The sequence below is a fragment of the Sinocyclocheilus anshuiensis genome, unplaced genomic scaffold (assembly GCF_001515605.1).
Source record: "Sinocyclocheilus anshuiensis isolate Anshui unplaced genomic scaffold, SAMN03320099.WGS_v1.1 scaffold960, whole genome shotgun sequence".
Lineage (NCBI taxonomy): Eukaryota > Metazoa > Chordata > Actinopteri > Cypriniformes > Cyprinidae > Sinocyclocheilus > Sinocyclocheilus anshuiensis.
The window spans coordinates 430,652-445,645 of record NW_015549635.1 but is presented as its reverse complement, the minus strand read 5'-3'; the positions used below and the strand labels follow the sequence as shown (position 1 = coordinate 445,645).

At 38.9% G+C, this 14,994-nt stretch overlaps 1 protein-coding gene across 4 annotated transcripts in view; it reads right to left on the bottom strand.

Moving 5' to 3' along the window:
* LOC107659731 (neuroligin-2-like) overlaps positions 1-14,994 on the bottom strand; it is a 188,474-nt gene that overhangs the window by 85,999 nt on the left and 87,481 nt on the right. For 3 of the 4 annotated variants that reach the window (XM_016448758.1, XM_016448759.1, XM_016448757.1), the window contains one exon: positions 6,890-6,943. The exons of the other annotated variant lie outside the window; for it this stretch is intronic. In XM_016448758.1, coding sequence (XP_016304244.1) covers positions 6,890-6,943 — 54 coding nt within the window. The remainder of the gene's footprint in view (positions 1-6,889; positions 6,944-14,994) is intronic. 4 annotated transcript variants of the gene reach the window in all.

Genomic DNA, 14,994 nt, shown 5'->3' with positions numbered 1-14,994 from the left:
CACACACACACACACACACACACACACACACACACTGCACTCTGTGTCACACAGTCAATCCCAAAGGGAACTCTGTGTGTGTTTGTGTGTGTGTGTGGTGTGTGTGTGTGTGTGTGTGTGTGTGTGTGTGTGTGTGCGTTCAGGTCGACAGCAAATCTATTGCTTGCAGGAGTGTGTCGGCACTAGAGTTCTAATGATGAATGTATGTGCAGTCCTGAACACTGTAGAGGTTACAGAACATCTCATCACGACGTGTCAACAACCGCAAAGTTAGTTTTCAATGGTCTCTTTGCAAACTATGCTACTTCTTATTATGTAGCTTATATTATGCTGCATAAACATTTTGCTAAAGTATTGAGTAGACAAAATGAGGCTTAGATGTCAAATATCAAAAAATATTGAGAATATTATCAATTAGGCCTAAATCTGGAGGCAAACTCTGACAGGTGCCTTTTAGCTCAAGTAAATAAACGAGCAAATCTATATGCTGTGGGATCATCCCACTTGTACATATTTGCTGTCGATTTGTTTTTATCTGAAGGATTGCTGTCCTACTTAAATATATAGCACATAACGTCTTGTCACCAGAGTTGTTACTGTTAACTAAAACTATAAAAAATGGCTTTCCTTAATTTAACTAAAGCTGAAATAAAATAAAACCATTCAACTTAAAAAAAGAGTAGCCTTGGCAACTAACGGAATTAAAATAAGTTGAAGTTGAAGTACTAAGATTATGAAAATTGAAATTAAAAATAAAGTTAAATAGAAAAAAACAAAACAAAAAGCACATAGCAAAATGACTAAAACAAGCTAAAATTAAAATGAATATTATTTATAGTATATAAATTAAATTAAACCAACAATGCTTCTCACTATACGCATCTTAAAGGAGACATATTATGTCCCTTTTTACAATATATTAAGGGGCGGTAATATTATAATGAGATCCCTTTGCCACGTCACCAAGGGAGCGAAATCAGATGCGCTGGTTTTCTCAGAGGCTTGCAGAAAAAGGCTTACCAAAACAAAGTTACTGGGTTAATATTTTTCACCTTTCCTTGGTTGGTAGATGCAGTCCTGATTATAGCACTTAAAACCTGGAAAAGTCAGATTTTCATGATATGTCACCTTTAAACAAACATTCATCTCTCGCTCTCTTTTTTTTGACGGTGTAGAATTGACCTTTGAGCATGTGATGCATAATTTCCCATGACGTCTGGTTATACTACACTGATGTTGTTTTTGGTCACTCTCCCTTATCATATTTATGAGATGTAATTTTTAAAATAGTGACTGATTTATATGAGGCTGTGCGTGACAATGAGCTGCACTAGAAAATTAATTCTGTCATATGGACAAATATTTAAAAAAGGCCAGCAAATTGTGGAAAGAAGTTAAGATACAACTGCTGCCAAACGCACCACCCAATCTAGCTTTGTTATGCTTAACTACACAAAGTTGTGCTGCTGCACTATGGTTGAAGCTCCTCAACCAATCAGCCGCTGATTGCAGTTGCCACAGTTTTGTAATTCAGGGTAACCATCCGTGAAAAACTTGCTCAGTAACCAATGAAGAACAACCTTAAAAATAAACCTATTTTAATATATTTCAAAATAAATACTATATATATATATATATATATATATATATATAAATAAACTAAACTGCTGTAATAAAATTATACTGACCCCAAACTTTTGAATGGTTGTGCATATGTTATAATTTAATGATAGTAAAAGACATTTCACATTATTTTACATAAAATTTAAAAATAGTTTTTGCATTGCCAAAGCTGTCAGTAAACTTTGGAACTGACAAATCTGGGGAATTGTATGAACATTTTTGGTTGTTTAGATTACATGGGAACATATCTCTAAATATAATAATAATAAACAAATACAAAAATTAAAAAAAATTAAAAACCTGGCTGATAAACTGGTTTATGAGTAATAACATTAACTGATCTCCAAACCTTAAAAAAACACGAACATTCTTTCTGCTCTGTTGCATAAGTCTCATATATACTAAAAGGAAAGACCCTGAGTGAGGTGAGCCATGAACAGCATAACCCCTAAACAGATGGCTTGTATCGTAGCAGTTAGGTCTGTTGTGGATAGGGATGCATGGATTCAGGGTCCTAAAGTCTTTGCTTTTCAATCCACCTGATCTAGACTGAAGTGTTGATAGACTGGTGTTGAGTGAGACGTCGTGCTCGATGCTGTCTGGCTGAACAATTTATAAAGTGTGTGTGACACAGATGGAGCGCGAGAGATGGTGGAGAAAGCGAGCATGAAGCTGTATATTTCAAGTGTGTTTGAGTGTGTGCTCACTTTGATAATGATGTGACACAGCCTGAATAATGAGCTGGGCTCAGGTGGACACACACCTTTGTCTCGACACTTGGCCTTCGGCTGAAGCTTACACTAATCACGCACTCACTCACTCGGACACATGCACAAACTCGTGCTCAGATGTCACTCTTACTCCCTCAGCAATAAATCGATCCTGTTTTCAGCAGCTTAACACTGCCATGTTCACAAATAGCATTTCCCATAAACACCTGACAAACACTCGCATACATTTACCTGTTGTAGCTAAATGAAGATGGTATTGCTTGTACCAAATCTAATTATGTTGATGATAGACCAAACCTCAACCAACCAAACAAACCCCAAATCTCAACATTTTAATGATTTATAAAGTTTGTGTTTCCGACTAAGGACAACCTCATTTTGTCATTTTTGCCCCATCTGTAAAAAAAAATGTCCACAGACCTAATCTGGCAAAATATACTTCCTTATTTAGTAAAACAATTCATAAATAAACATACATACTAATTATGTTAACTTGTAAAAAAATATTAAACTGTATATAATTATATATTTTATTTATGATTTGACAAATGGACAGACAGATGGACATTCACATTCAATCTCTGTGGCTGTCCTTCATCCCAGATCTTTTTTCTCCACACTTATCTTCATAATCTATTAATGAAGTGGTAATGAAGACTAGTCATGACTGGGTTATAGTTAGATTAGTTATATTCAGTACTAATTACAATCAAATGGGTCAATAATTCAGTTCTAGAGAGGCCACAAGCTTATAAGGATCCAACCGGCATTTTATCAATACAATAAAACCAATGAGTGTCAATTTGCATGGAAGTTGTTCTCAGAGCTTTTACAATCCTATTTTTTCACATTATCAAAGAACTATAAAAAACCCAGCAAGAATGAGAGGCAAGAAGAAGAAGAAGAAAAAAAAAAAACTTTTGTAAACACAAGAAAGAACATCAGGGCAAAAAAAAACACACACTGCTCTTAAGAAAAGAGCTAAAAAAGGACATTAATAGCAATATCCAAGATAAAAGAGGACAACATGTGCTGATCCATGTGTGTGTGTGTGTATCTGTGTTTTTCTGGCTTTTCTCCCCATGGTAGCATTTTATTTCTTAGATTTATTGACTGGTCTTTACTACCGCATCCAGAGAACTATTCACACTGACAAAATATGGTGAAAAGTTGGAGATAAGTTTAAAGTCTAATAATCGCTCTGAGTCTTGAAAAACATTACAAAGCAACTGCTGTAAATTGTGCTTCAGACAGCACTATCGGAATATTACATTTCAAAACCACAGTTCTTCTCTCATTTAATGAAAATACTGTGTTTTTTCTGCCATCGTCTACAACTTTCAGAAGTTGCATGTCTCTCTTCAAAGTCAAAGAGAAAGTTTTAGCTCATTGCACACAGACATACACATACATATATGCACTCGTGGTTCATATACTCTTCATCACTACCAAGGAAAGGCTGTTTGCTTTTTCATTTGCCTCAGATGATGCCAACCCTGAAACAACATACAGAACTACCACATTTCGCTATAAGTTTGATTGCATCATATAGTAATTGCTGTTAATAGTGTTCATCGTCTGTTTTATTATGTCTTAAATTGATTTTTCCATACATTTCTGCCATATGTACATTAACTGACAGTCACCACTGATAAACTACCACTAAATATTGTAGAAACTTAATTGGCTGTAAAGTTGCTTTGCAATGATTTGTATGGTGAAAAGCGCTGTACAAATAAACTTGACTTGACCATTTAGCGCCCAAACTCTGGAATAACCTACCTAACATTGTTCGGGAGGCAGACACACTCTTGCAGTTTAAATCTAGATTAAAGACCCATCTCTTTAACCTGGCTTACACATAACACACTAATATGCTTCTAATATTCAAATCCGTTAAAGGATTTTTAGGCTGCATTAATTAGGTCAACCAACACCGGGAACACTTCTCATAACACCCGATGTGCTTGCTACATTGTTAGAAGAATGGCATGTAGGGATTTCTAAAAGATATGCGAAGTTTAGGCTTGTGGGAATGGTCATGATATTTAAGAAACCTTGGTATGGATGAAAATGTTTTATTTTGAACATTGGTGTTGTCAGTTGCTTTGACACAATCTGTATTGTTAAAAGCGCTATATAAATAAAGGTGACTTGACTTGACTTTGCCAAAAAAGACTTTTCTAAAAAAGACAAGAAAAAAGGAAAAACATGCAACAAAAATACCTTCATCTCGTGGCTGGTTCAGTGTCGATTCATCATGTTTTTTTGTGAATGGACCTAGGGTTAAGACAAAAAGGAGGGAAAAAGAGAAAAGAGAAAATTCAAAAAAAGATTACTGTGGCAAGAGAAAAATCAAAAAAGAAAACAAGAAAGAGCAAAAAACAAGAAATCAGCAAGAGGTTATTGTTCTCATTCTGTTCAAAAGGTGACAAAAAAGAAAAGCAAAGGCAAACAACAAAAAGCATCATAAACACAGAATATCAAGAAAGACACAAATCGGCTACAAGTTCAAAGAAGTTTGATGTTAGCTCTGTGAATATTCTCTCTCGCCATTGATCTGCTGCGGCTCGCAGGCCTTTCATTAACACCAGCTTTACTTGATACCGTTCTGACGGCTTGTTTGGATTCCGGGGATGAAGGAAAAATCAATGTGGAGGAATCAGGAAGTAACCACTGAGGTATGAAAAACAAGAATTCTCATTCCCACCTCAGTCCCCCCTCCCTCCTCTGACGTTCCTCGTGCTCTGGTCAAGCTATCAACCGCCTCGCTTTGAAAATGTGAGAGGTGGTAGAGAAGAGGACCTGAGGGAAGGAGGGCATAACACACCAGGCACGTGTTCATGTTCTCACACAAACACCCTCTAGGGAAATAGGAACAGAGGGTGCTGTGCTCGCACATACACACACAGTGTTGACACTCTTGTCTTTGTGTGCAAACCGTGAAGTTTAGCCTTTCTATACATACACAGCACAAAAATAAATGTCTAACACCATCTCTCATTATTAAACCCGGAAAAAAGTGTTTTCTCAAGTGTTTTGTGATCAAAAATATACTAATTTCATTTAACCTTTGAAAGTCTTGTTTCAAAAGACTGAGACCACAATGAAAATCTGGGATTCATTATCTAAATTAAACTGGTAAATAAACAGAATGTTAAAAAAAAGACTTTTTTTTTTTTTGTTCCAAAAATGTTATTGTTGGTTTATGCTAATTCGATTTTCACTAGTGGTCTCAAGGTTTCTGAATTCCAGTGTAAACTAAACAAGTGCAGACAGATGAGGAGGAGTATAAATGAGTGTAACTTCATGAAACAAATCATTTTTGGTCCTCAAATAACAATTCTTGTTATTATCAATGTTAAAAAAAACGATTTTTGTGGAAACCATTATACTTTTTTCTTTGATAAACAGCATTTATTTGAAATAGAAATCTTTTGTAACATTCTAAATATCTTTACTGTCACTTTTGATCAATTTAATACAACCTTGCAGAATCAAAAGAGCATCTCGGGTTTCTAAATTTCACTGTAAACTAAACAGGTGCAGATAGAAGTGGAAAAGTAGAAAGGAGTGTAACTTCACGAAACAAATCATTTTTGTCAGCGAATGCATTATAAAGATATTTTTAGACCCCTTTTATACTTCTTTCTGTGTGAGTTGACCTGAAAAATGCCTGTCAAAAAGAGAGAGAGAGAGAGAGTGTAAAAGTGAGAGATACATATAGAAAAATAATGAAGAGTTCTCTTTACTGGACATGGCTTTCCTTCCCCGACATTAAAGAGGAAAAAGGTAAGAGTGCATGTATGTGTGAGAGAAAGAGGTCAAATCACTCTCGCTCTGGTAGAGATGGAGAGTAAAATCAGGGGACAATGTGTGTATTTGCTGACTGAGAGTAACATCATGTCAATCAAACACACAAGAACGGCAGTCTGGCCAAACAGGAAGTGCCATCTGCTACAGAGTTTACAGGCACATCTGTGAGTCCACTACTGTCTCCCCTTTCCTGCGATGATGGGAATACTCTATGGACCGCTTGGTGTCAGAAGATAATCTGATGGGGTGGAAAACAAAATGACAGGATGTGGAAGCCAAATTTAATGAGATTCAATAAAGGTAATTGCATGTGAGCATTAAAAAAGAGGAGGGAGTGTTTTATAAAGTTAGAATTTCGGCAATTTCTCTTATTATTGCACTATAATGCTTCCCACTTTTGTTCATAATCATTGAGGACTCAATGCTGTGCTTAGTTTGCATCCATTTCCCACCCTGATTGCAAAGATACTATTTAAACTGAGCTGGATGTTGACATCACTGAATTCAATGATGAACTGTCTTTAACTGAAAAATTAGTGTTTACTATTGTCATTTTGCATTATTGACACACTGTTTTCCTAATTAATGCTGTTCAGTTGCTTTGACACAATCTGTATTGTTAAAAGCGCTATATAAATAAAGGTGACTTGACTTGACTTTGCCAAAAAAGACTTTTCTAAAAAAGACAAGAAAAAAGGAAAAACATGCAACAAAAATACCTTCATCTCGTGGCTGGTTCAGTGTCGATTCATCATGTTTTTTTGTGAATGGACCTAGGGTTAAGACAAAAAGGAGGGAAAAAGAGAAAAGAGAAAATTCAAAAAAAGATTACTGTGGCAAGAGAAAAATCAAAAAAGAAAACAAGAAAGAGCAAAAAACAAGAAATCAGCAAGAGGTTATTGTTCTCATTCTGTTCAAAAGGTGACAAAAAAGAAAAGCAAAGGCAAACAACAAAAAGCATCATAAACACAGAATATCAAGAAAGACACAAATCGGCTACAAGTTCAAAGAAGTTTGATGTTAGCTCTGTGAATATTCTCTCTCGCCATTGATCTGCTGCGGCTCGCAGGCCTTTCATTAACACCAGCTTTACTTGATACCGTTCTGACGGCTTGTTTGGATTCCGGGGATGAAGGAAAAATCAATGTGGAGGAATCAGGAAGTAACCACTGAGGTATGAAAAACAAGAATTCTCATTCCCACCTCAGTCCCCCCTCCCTCCTCTGACGTTCCTCGTGCTCTGGTCAAGCTATCAACCGCCTCGCTTTGAAAATGTGAGAGGTGGTAGAGAAGAGGACCTGAGGGAAGGAGGGCATAACACACCAGGCACGTGTTCATGTTCTCACACAAACACCCTCTAGGGAAATAGGAACAGAGGGTGCTGTGCTCGCACATACACACACAGTGTTGACACTCTTGTCTTTGTGTGCAAACCGTGAAGTTTAGCCTTTCTATACATACACAGCACAAAAATAAATGTCTAACACCATCTCTCATTATTAAACCCGGAAAAAAGTGTTTTCTCAAGTGTTTTGTGATCAAAAATATACTAATTTCATTTAACCTTTGAAAGTCTTGTTTCAAAAGACTGAGACCACAATGAAAATCTGGGATTCATTATCTAAATTAAACTGGTAAATAAACAGAATGTTAAAAAAAAGACTTTTTTTTTTTTTGTTCCAAAAATGTTATTGTTGGTTTATGCTAATTCGATTTTCACTAGTGGTCTCAAGGTTTCTGAATTCCAGTGTAAACTAAACAAGTGCAGACAGATGAGGAGGAGTATAAATGAGTGTAACTTCATGAAACAAATCATTTTTGGTCCTCAAATAACAATTCTTGTTATTATCAATGTTAAAAAAAACGATTTTTGTGGAAACCATTATACTTTTTTCTTTGATAAACAGCATTTATTTGAAATAGAAATCTTTTGTAACATTCTAAATATCTTTACTGTCACTTTTGATCAATTTAATACAACCTTGCAGAATCAAAATAGCATCTCGGGTTTCTAAATTTCACTGTAAACTAAACAGGTGCAGATAGAAGTGGAAAAGTAGAAAGGAGTGTAACTTCACGAAACAAATCATTTTTGTCAGCGAATGCATTATAAAGATATTTTTAGACCCCTTTTATACTTCTTTCTGTGTGAGTTGACCTGAAAAATGCCTGTCAAAAAGAGAGAGAGAGAGAGAGTGTAAAAGTGAGAGATACATATAGAAAAATAATGAAGAGTTCTCTTTACTGGACATGGCTTTCCTTCCCCGACATTAAAGAGGAAAAAGGTAAGAGTGCATGTATGTGTGAGAGAAAGAGGTCAAATCACTCTCGCTCTGGTAGAGATGGAGAGTAAAATCAGGGGACAATGTGTGTATTTGCTGACTGAGAGTAACATCATGTCAATCAAACACACAAGAACGGCAGTCTGGCCAAACAGGAAGTGCCATCTGCTACAGAGTTTACAGGCACATCTGTGAGTCCACTACTGTCTCCCCTTTCCTGCGATGATGGGAATACTCTATGGACCGCTTGGTGTCAGAAGATAATCTGATGGGGTGGAAAACAAAATGACAGGATGTGGAAGCCAAATTTAATGAGATTCAATAAAGGTAATTGCATGTGAGCATTAAAAAAGAGGAGGGAGTGTTTTATAAAGTTAGAATTTCGGCAATTTCTCTTATTATTGCACTATAATGCTTCCCACTTTTGTTCATAATCATTGAGGACTCAATGCTGTGCTTAGTTTGCATCCATTTCCCACCCATATATAAATGAAGGTCAATAAAAATAACATTTTGCATAAAATATATGTATATACATTTAGCCATTGTACGTAATAAAGGGTAACAGAAATAGAAATCTTTTGTAAAAATATATTTACTTTTTGAATTTAATGCATCCTTGCTATATATAAGTATTAATTTCTTACAAAAAAGACCCCAAATGTTTGAATGATAGTGTGTACACACACACACACAGACACACACACACACAGTGAGCCATTTTCCTAATTTCTTCATTATTATAATTTCTCCATATATAGACTTATTGTCTCAGGATGGCCCTTCAACCTTCCAAAATCAATTTCATCCAATCCAAGAGGCTAATTTCTACTTTCCACTCTCTGATTTTTACCTGGATGGAGAATTTGCGGCCAAATTCATCCTCCTCCAATCCATTTGACCGTCCCTTGCCTCTCTCATATTCATTTTTTCTCTTTCCTCTGCTGCACGCCTCCCATCCAATTTTTTTTCTGATCGTCTCTCCTCATCATTTCTCTCCTCATAACCTCTTTTTCCAAGCCTATCTTCTCTCTATTCTCTTTGGTGAAGTGCTTATGCAATCTATTATTTCAGCCCCAGTTCCTGGTGCTGACCTTGCTCTGCCCTCTGGCCTTAACAGGGCAGCTGACACCAGCAAACGCCCAATGCGATAATGTGTGCACATGATGCTCTTCTGATTTAGCACATATGCACATTATTTGCGCATGTGTGAATGTGGTTATCACTTGATCCGTCCTAGTTGAGATGTTTGTGGTATGAAGGTTTGTTCAAGGCAATTCGTTTATCATTTTGCATGTGTGTGTCTATATGGTATAAACATGTAAACTCATGCCTTTGCATGCATGCATGTGATTGTGTGTATGTGTGTATACGTGACCAAAAGCAGATGAACGCTACGCAGGAGTTACACGAGGTCACTGTTTTGCATGGATGAGCTGTTCACACATACACGCACATGCATTCACACACACAGTGAGCCTCATCAGCAGATGTCAGTCGAATTACACACTCCCTCAGTGTTAGATGTCAGGGCTTGTAATCAGGCAGACCACAGGTGTCTGTGGACCGGAACGTTCTTGTAGGAATCTACCCTCTCCTCTGATATCCCAAACGGGGGATACGAGTTCAATCTGCTACCTGTGGCTCACCCTCTTTACAGAAATATGATTCAGAAAATCAGCTTGAAAGAGGAATGAGATAGCCAGATGGCTTCCACCTGATGTCTTCATGCCTCTCAGCTTCTCCAGAGTGGAAATGGGTAGAAATTAGAGCGGAGATGGAAAGAGAGCACCCAAGTGACTTTGATAGACTGGATATAATTAAGCTCCATTTAACAGCATTAAAGATGCCTGGTCGACCTGGTGTGAAGTGGGTTTCTATTATACGACATGGGGAGATGTAAATTAGAATTAGATTTAGCATTAGAGGCATTTCTATTAAACAGAGTATTGCCACAGTCCAGCATTGATCTATAATGAGTTGAGTGGTTTTTTTTTTCATTTTGATAAAGTGTTGAGGTATATTCTTGGTACTGAGAAAGGAAATATGTACCAGTGTTTAGTATCACTGAGATACAATTATAGTTTTATTTAATATTTTTAATACATTTTTATATGCGCCACTTTTTTATTTTAGTTCTAGTTTTAGTAATTTAGTTGCGTATTTTTGCAATTTTTTATTAGTTTTTTTTCTTTCTTAAAAATATGCATACATTTAGTTTTTATTCATTTTGTTTAGGTTTTAGTTGTTTTAGCACATCAAGTTAAACTAAATGAAAATGAGAAATGTTGCCTTGGCATCAAGATGAAAAAAAAAAAAGCATAATAAGTTTAAAATTTTTATTATTTTATTTCAGTTATCCTTTATTTCAATTCAAGTAACAAGATTATTTTTTTTATGGTTTTAGTTTTAGTTAACTATAATAACCCTCTCTATCTCTGGATAGAGAGACAGAAAGTCTTATGATGGTACAGTAATAGTATCAGTTTCAGGGTGTTAGGTTTAGGTTATTATGAAAATATGACTTTAATAATATTAAAGTCTAAATGTAACATTTTTCTGAGTGAAACTGAATATTCAATAAGGAAAAAGATGGGACTTGATTGATATACAATCAGAGAATTGATGGAATGGCTGGCTATACATATCAGAAAGGTGTCACGATACGCTGCCGGAAGGAACGATAGAGACGTAAAATAGCAAACACAGTCTTTTATCAAATCCAAACCTTCCACACCAGGAAGGGAAGATGACACACGTTCACAACATGTAGACCCGACAAACACAGACTGAACAGACTGGGGCTTAAATATACAGGATAACGAGGGAATTGGGAGGAACACAGGTGAATAGAATAACTAATTAAGAGACAACGAGGACAGGAACAGGAATGACCAAATAAGGGCAAATGAGGGAAAAACTGGGTCACAGGGAGCACATGTGGAGCAAAACAAAACAAAGACAGTCCCAATCCTGACATTTCGCACCCCTCCAGGAAGGCGCGGCCTCGCGCCGTAGAACCAACAGAGGGAGGGATGGGTGGGAACTGGGAGGAGGCTCAGGAGGAGGACAGACACCCAGGAGGGGGCCGGCAGACAGAGTCCATGGAGGAGACGATGGAGGGAGGAGCCAGGGAGGAGACAGGAGGGGCTTGGAGCAGGAGGAGTCCAGCTGCACCCAGGCCACAGCCATAAAGACGGCCCACGGTGGATCCGACGGAGGGAGGAGCCATGGAGGAATGACCGCCGACTTCAGGGGGCCGACCAACGGTGGCGGAGCCCGAGGCGGAGACGGAGAGCCAACACGCCAGGGGGATGCCGAGGATCCGGAACACTACGCAAACAAAAAACACTGAATGGAAAACGGAAAACAAACGGAGGGGTTTGTTGGTCTGGTCTTCTGTCACGATACGTTGCCGGAAGGAACGATCGAGATGTTAAATAGGAAAAAACACAGTCTTTTATTAAATCCAAACAGGAGTAATCCCTAGGTGCGGTGAAGATGCAGACAGCATGAAGGTTAAAACTGTTTCCCCGGTAACCCCCGCCACATGGAATTAAAGCTGGGTCTCCAGAGAAAAATGATGCCCGGCAATATATCTGCCTGCTCAGTCATAAAGACTGCAGAGAGCTGTCATAAGACTGAATTTAGGCTCTTCAAATCCTGCATACAACTGACATGAGCCAAGAGCTCATTATAATGACTCTTGTCATATCATATTCTAAGAACTAATGTACTTAAATGGTCCACTACTACAGGGATAATCCAAACTAGACTGAAAAAACTCAATCAGTATCTTTTTTAACGTAAAACCATCTAAGCATTCTTAGAACAAGATCAATATATCTGAAAAGCAAAACTGCATAAGATATTGTGTCCTATGTATTCAGAGAATGTACTGTAAATATACTTGCATTTGTCTTACTTGATAATTTCTTTTTTTATAGCAAAAATCTCATTAAATTTATGTTTAATTCCAGTGTATGATATATACACTAATGCTTAAAATTTGTCAGTAAGATTTTTTTTTTGAAAGAAATAACTGCTTACAGCAAGGATGCATTATATTGATCAAAAGTGACAGAAAAAAACTGAGGAGGAGCTGAAGGGATGAAGGAGCCTGACGGAGCCAGAGGGACAAAGGGACGAGGCACAGCCGGAGGAGTGGAGTCCCGAGGCGCAGTATGGTCGATGCCAGACCAAGGCGGAGCAGGAGGGAAGCGACGCTGGAGGATGGCAGTCCCGCGGAGCTTGCACCGCATAGATGGTGGGCTGAGGGCGAGCAGATGGGCTGCCAGACAACAGCGGAGGAGGAGGAGGCAGGAGCGATTGGGAGGGCGGGCATTTGTGAGCCTCTGGGCTTTCAGGCCAGAACTTAGTAACGGGAGCCCTCTCCTCTTTGGTGTGGCACAGTTGCCGCGCCATACACAGCTCACCCTCAGTCGCGGTGCAGGGGGCGGAGCTCCTCTCCGCGCTCACACCGTCCGTGGCTTTCTCCCTCATGGCGGGCGTTGTTGCCGGCTCACACACCTTGATTGACGTCATTTGCAGCTCCGGCTCTGCGGCGATCCTCAGCTCTGTCGCTCCGTGCGGCGATGGCTTGTTAGTCGCGGCGGGCTATGGCTCTCCGTCAGTGGTGGGCTCGGGCATGCGCTCTGGGCTGGGCACTGGGTCGGGAGAGGAACTGGCGAGGTTCTCCTGGGAACAGGCGGGGAACGGAGATCCATTTCTCGCCAGTGTCCACTCCACAAAGGCAGCAAAATTCGCTCATGGACCATCTTCGGACGAAAGAGCTCTGCACGAGATGTTTAAACTGACGTCGTAAAATGCACAGAGCACGTCGTCCGGGTAGCTGGTTAGAGCAGCGAGGACCAGGAACAGTCTAGTATGGCCCTCGAGCGATCTCTCCCCCTGCTCCAGCAGGAGGAGGAGGTACTCTGGACGGGAGAGGGGATCCATGTTAAACACAATGGAAACAAAACACTGAGGGAAAAAAAAGGAAACAAAAACGGAGGGTAGACACACGGAGGTAACTGTTTTGGTCGGGTCTTCTGTCACGATTCGCTGGAGCAAGGGAATGAGGAAACGAGGAGACGTGGAGATTTCACAAAACGAGAGTCTTTAATAATCCAACAGGGAGATACAGAGCACAAGGAAGACATTCAAGACCCGACAAATACAAACTGAACAGACTGGGACTTTTAAACACAGGGCAATCAGGGGAACACAGGTGCATGGAACCAGCCAATTAACTGGGACACGGAACACATGGGGAGGGAAAACACAACAAAAACCAGTCCATATTCCTGACAATAAACGGCTTCAAATAAAAGGAAATTATTAATATAAATATTTATGGCTGTGAATATGGTCATTTAATATTAATATTTTAGTTAAAAATATATTTGCAAGGGGAAAACTATATTTTAGGTGCTGCCAACTGTTCACTTTTAATAAAAAAAAAAAAAAGCATTCTAAATAGTACTACCATGTTAGAAATGCATTTATTAGAGTACAAATCTAATAATATTATTAATCTCAATTAACTAATTATTAGGGGTGCTCCGATTGATCGGCTACCGATCACTATCGACCGATAATCACGTTGGGATGATTGATCGGCGGTCTCTAAAAAGGCCGATCTCAAAAAAACGATCTCAAGCTGATGACGCTGCCGTGAGAGATTTGGCACGACATGCAGCGGCACCGTCTCAGTCTCTGTCCGGCGAGTACTCACCTTCATATTTTTTCATTAAATAAGTTATAAAGTTAGGGGTGCTCCGATTGATCGGCTACCGATCATTATCGGCCGATAATCACGTTGGGATGATTGATCGGCGGTCTCTAAAAAGGCCGATCTCAAAAAAACGATCTCAAGCTGATGACGCTGCCGTGAGAGATTTGGCACGACATGCAGCGGCACCGTCTCAGTCTCTGTCCGGCGAGTACTCACCTTCATATTTTTTCATTAAATAAGTTATAAAGTAATTTGAAAACCTTGTGTGAATTTCACAAACAGCGTGAATGAATCACCGCGCGCACTCTCTCTTTCTCTCTCAAAATACGCAATTGGCTTCAAATCACCACACATCACGTCTGTCTATAAACAAGCTGCACGCTGCACAGTTGACACAGGAATTGTTACTGCTAGTGCGCTCTCCTGGAGACTGAGCGCTCATGCACACTGGCAGCGCACACACATAATGCCAAGTTCACACACACTCCGTTTGCAGTGAGTATGCGGACGCGTATTAATAAAGCGTTCACTGCACACGGTTACGGTCCGGCAGTGCATTCCAGTAGCGGCGCGTCTGCAGCAGTGCAGAGATCGTTTCCACACCAAGTCTATTGCTGCGCTGAAAGCGCTGAATTAAAGTAACAGCGCATTGTTTGTAGTAAATATGAAGATGGATTTACACGGAAATGTAGTAATTACAACATAAATGCATATTATTAAAGTCTACTGTGTTTCACAGTCAACACATATGGCTTGTTGGCTAGTTTTAAAGGAAAAGAGCACTTTTAGATAAACAAGGCAATAA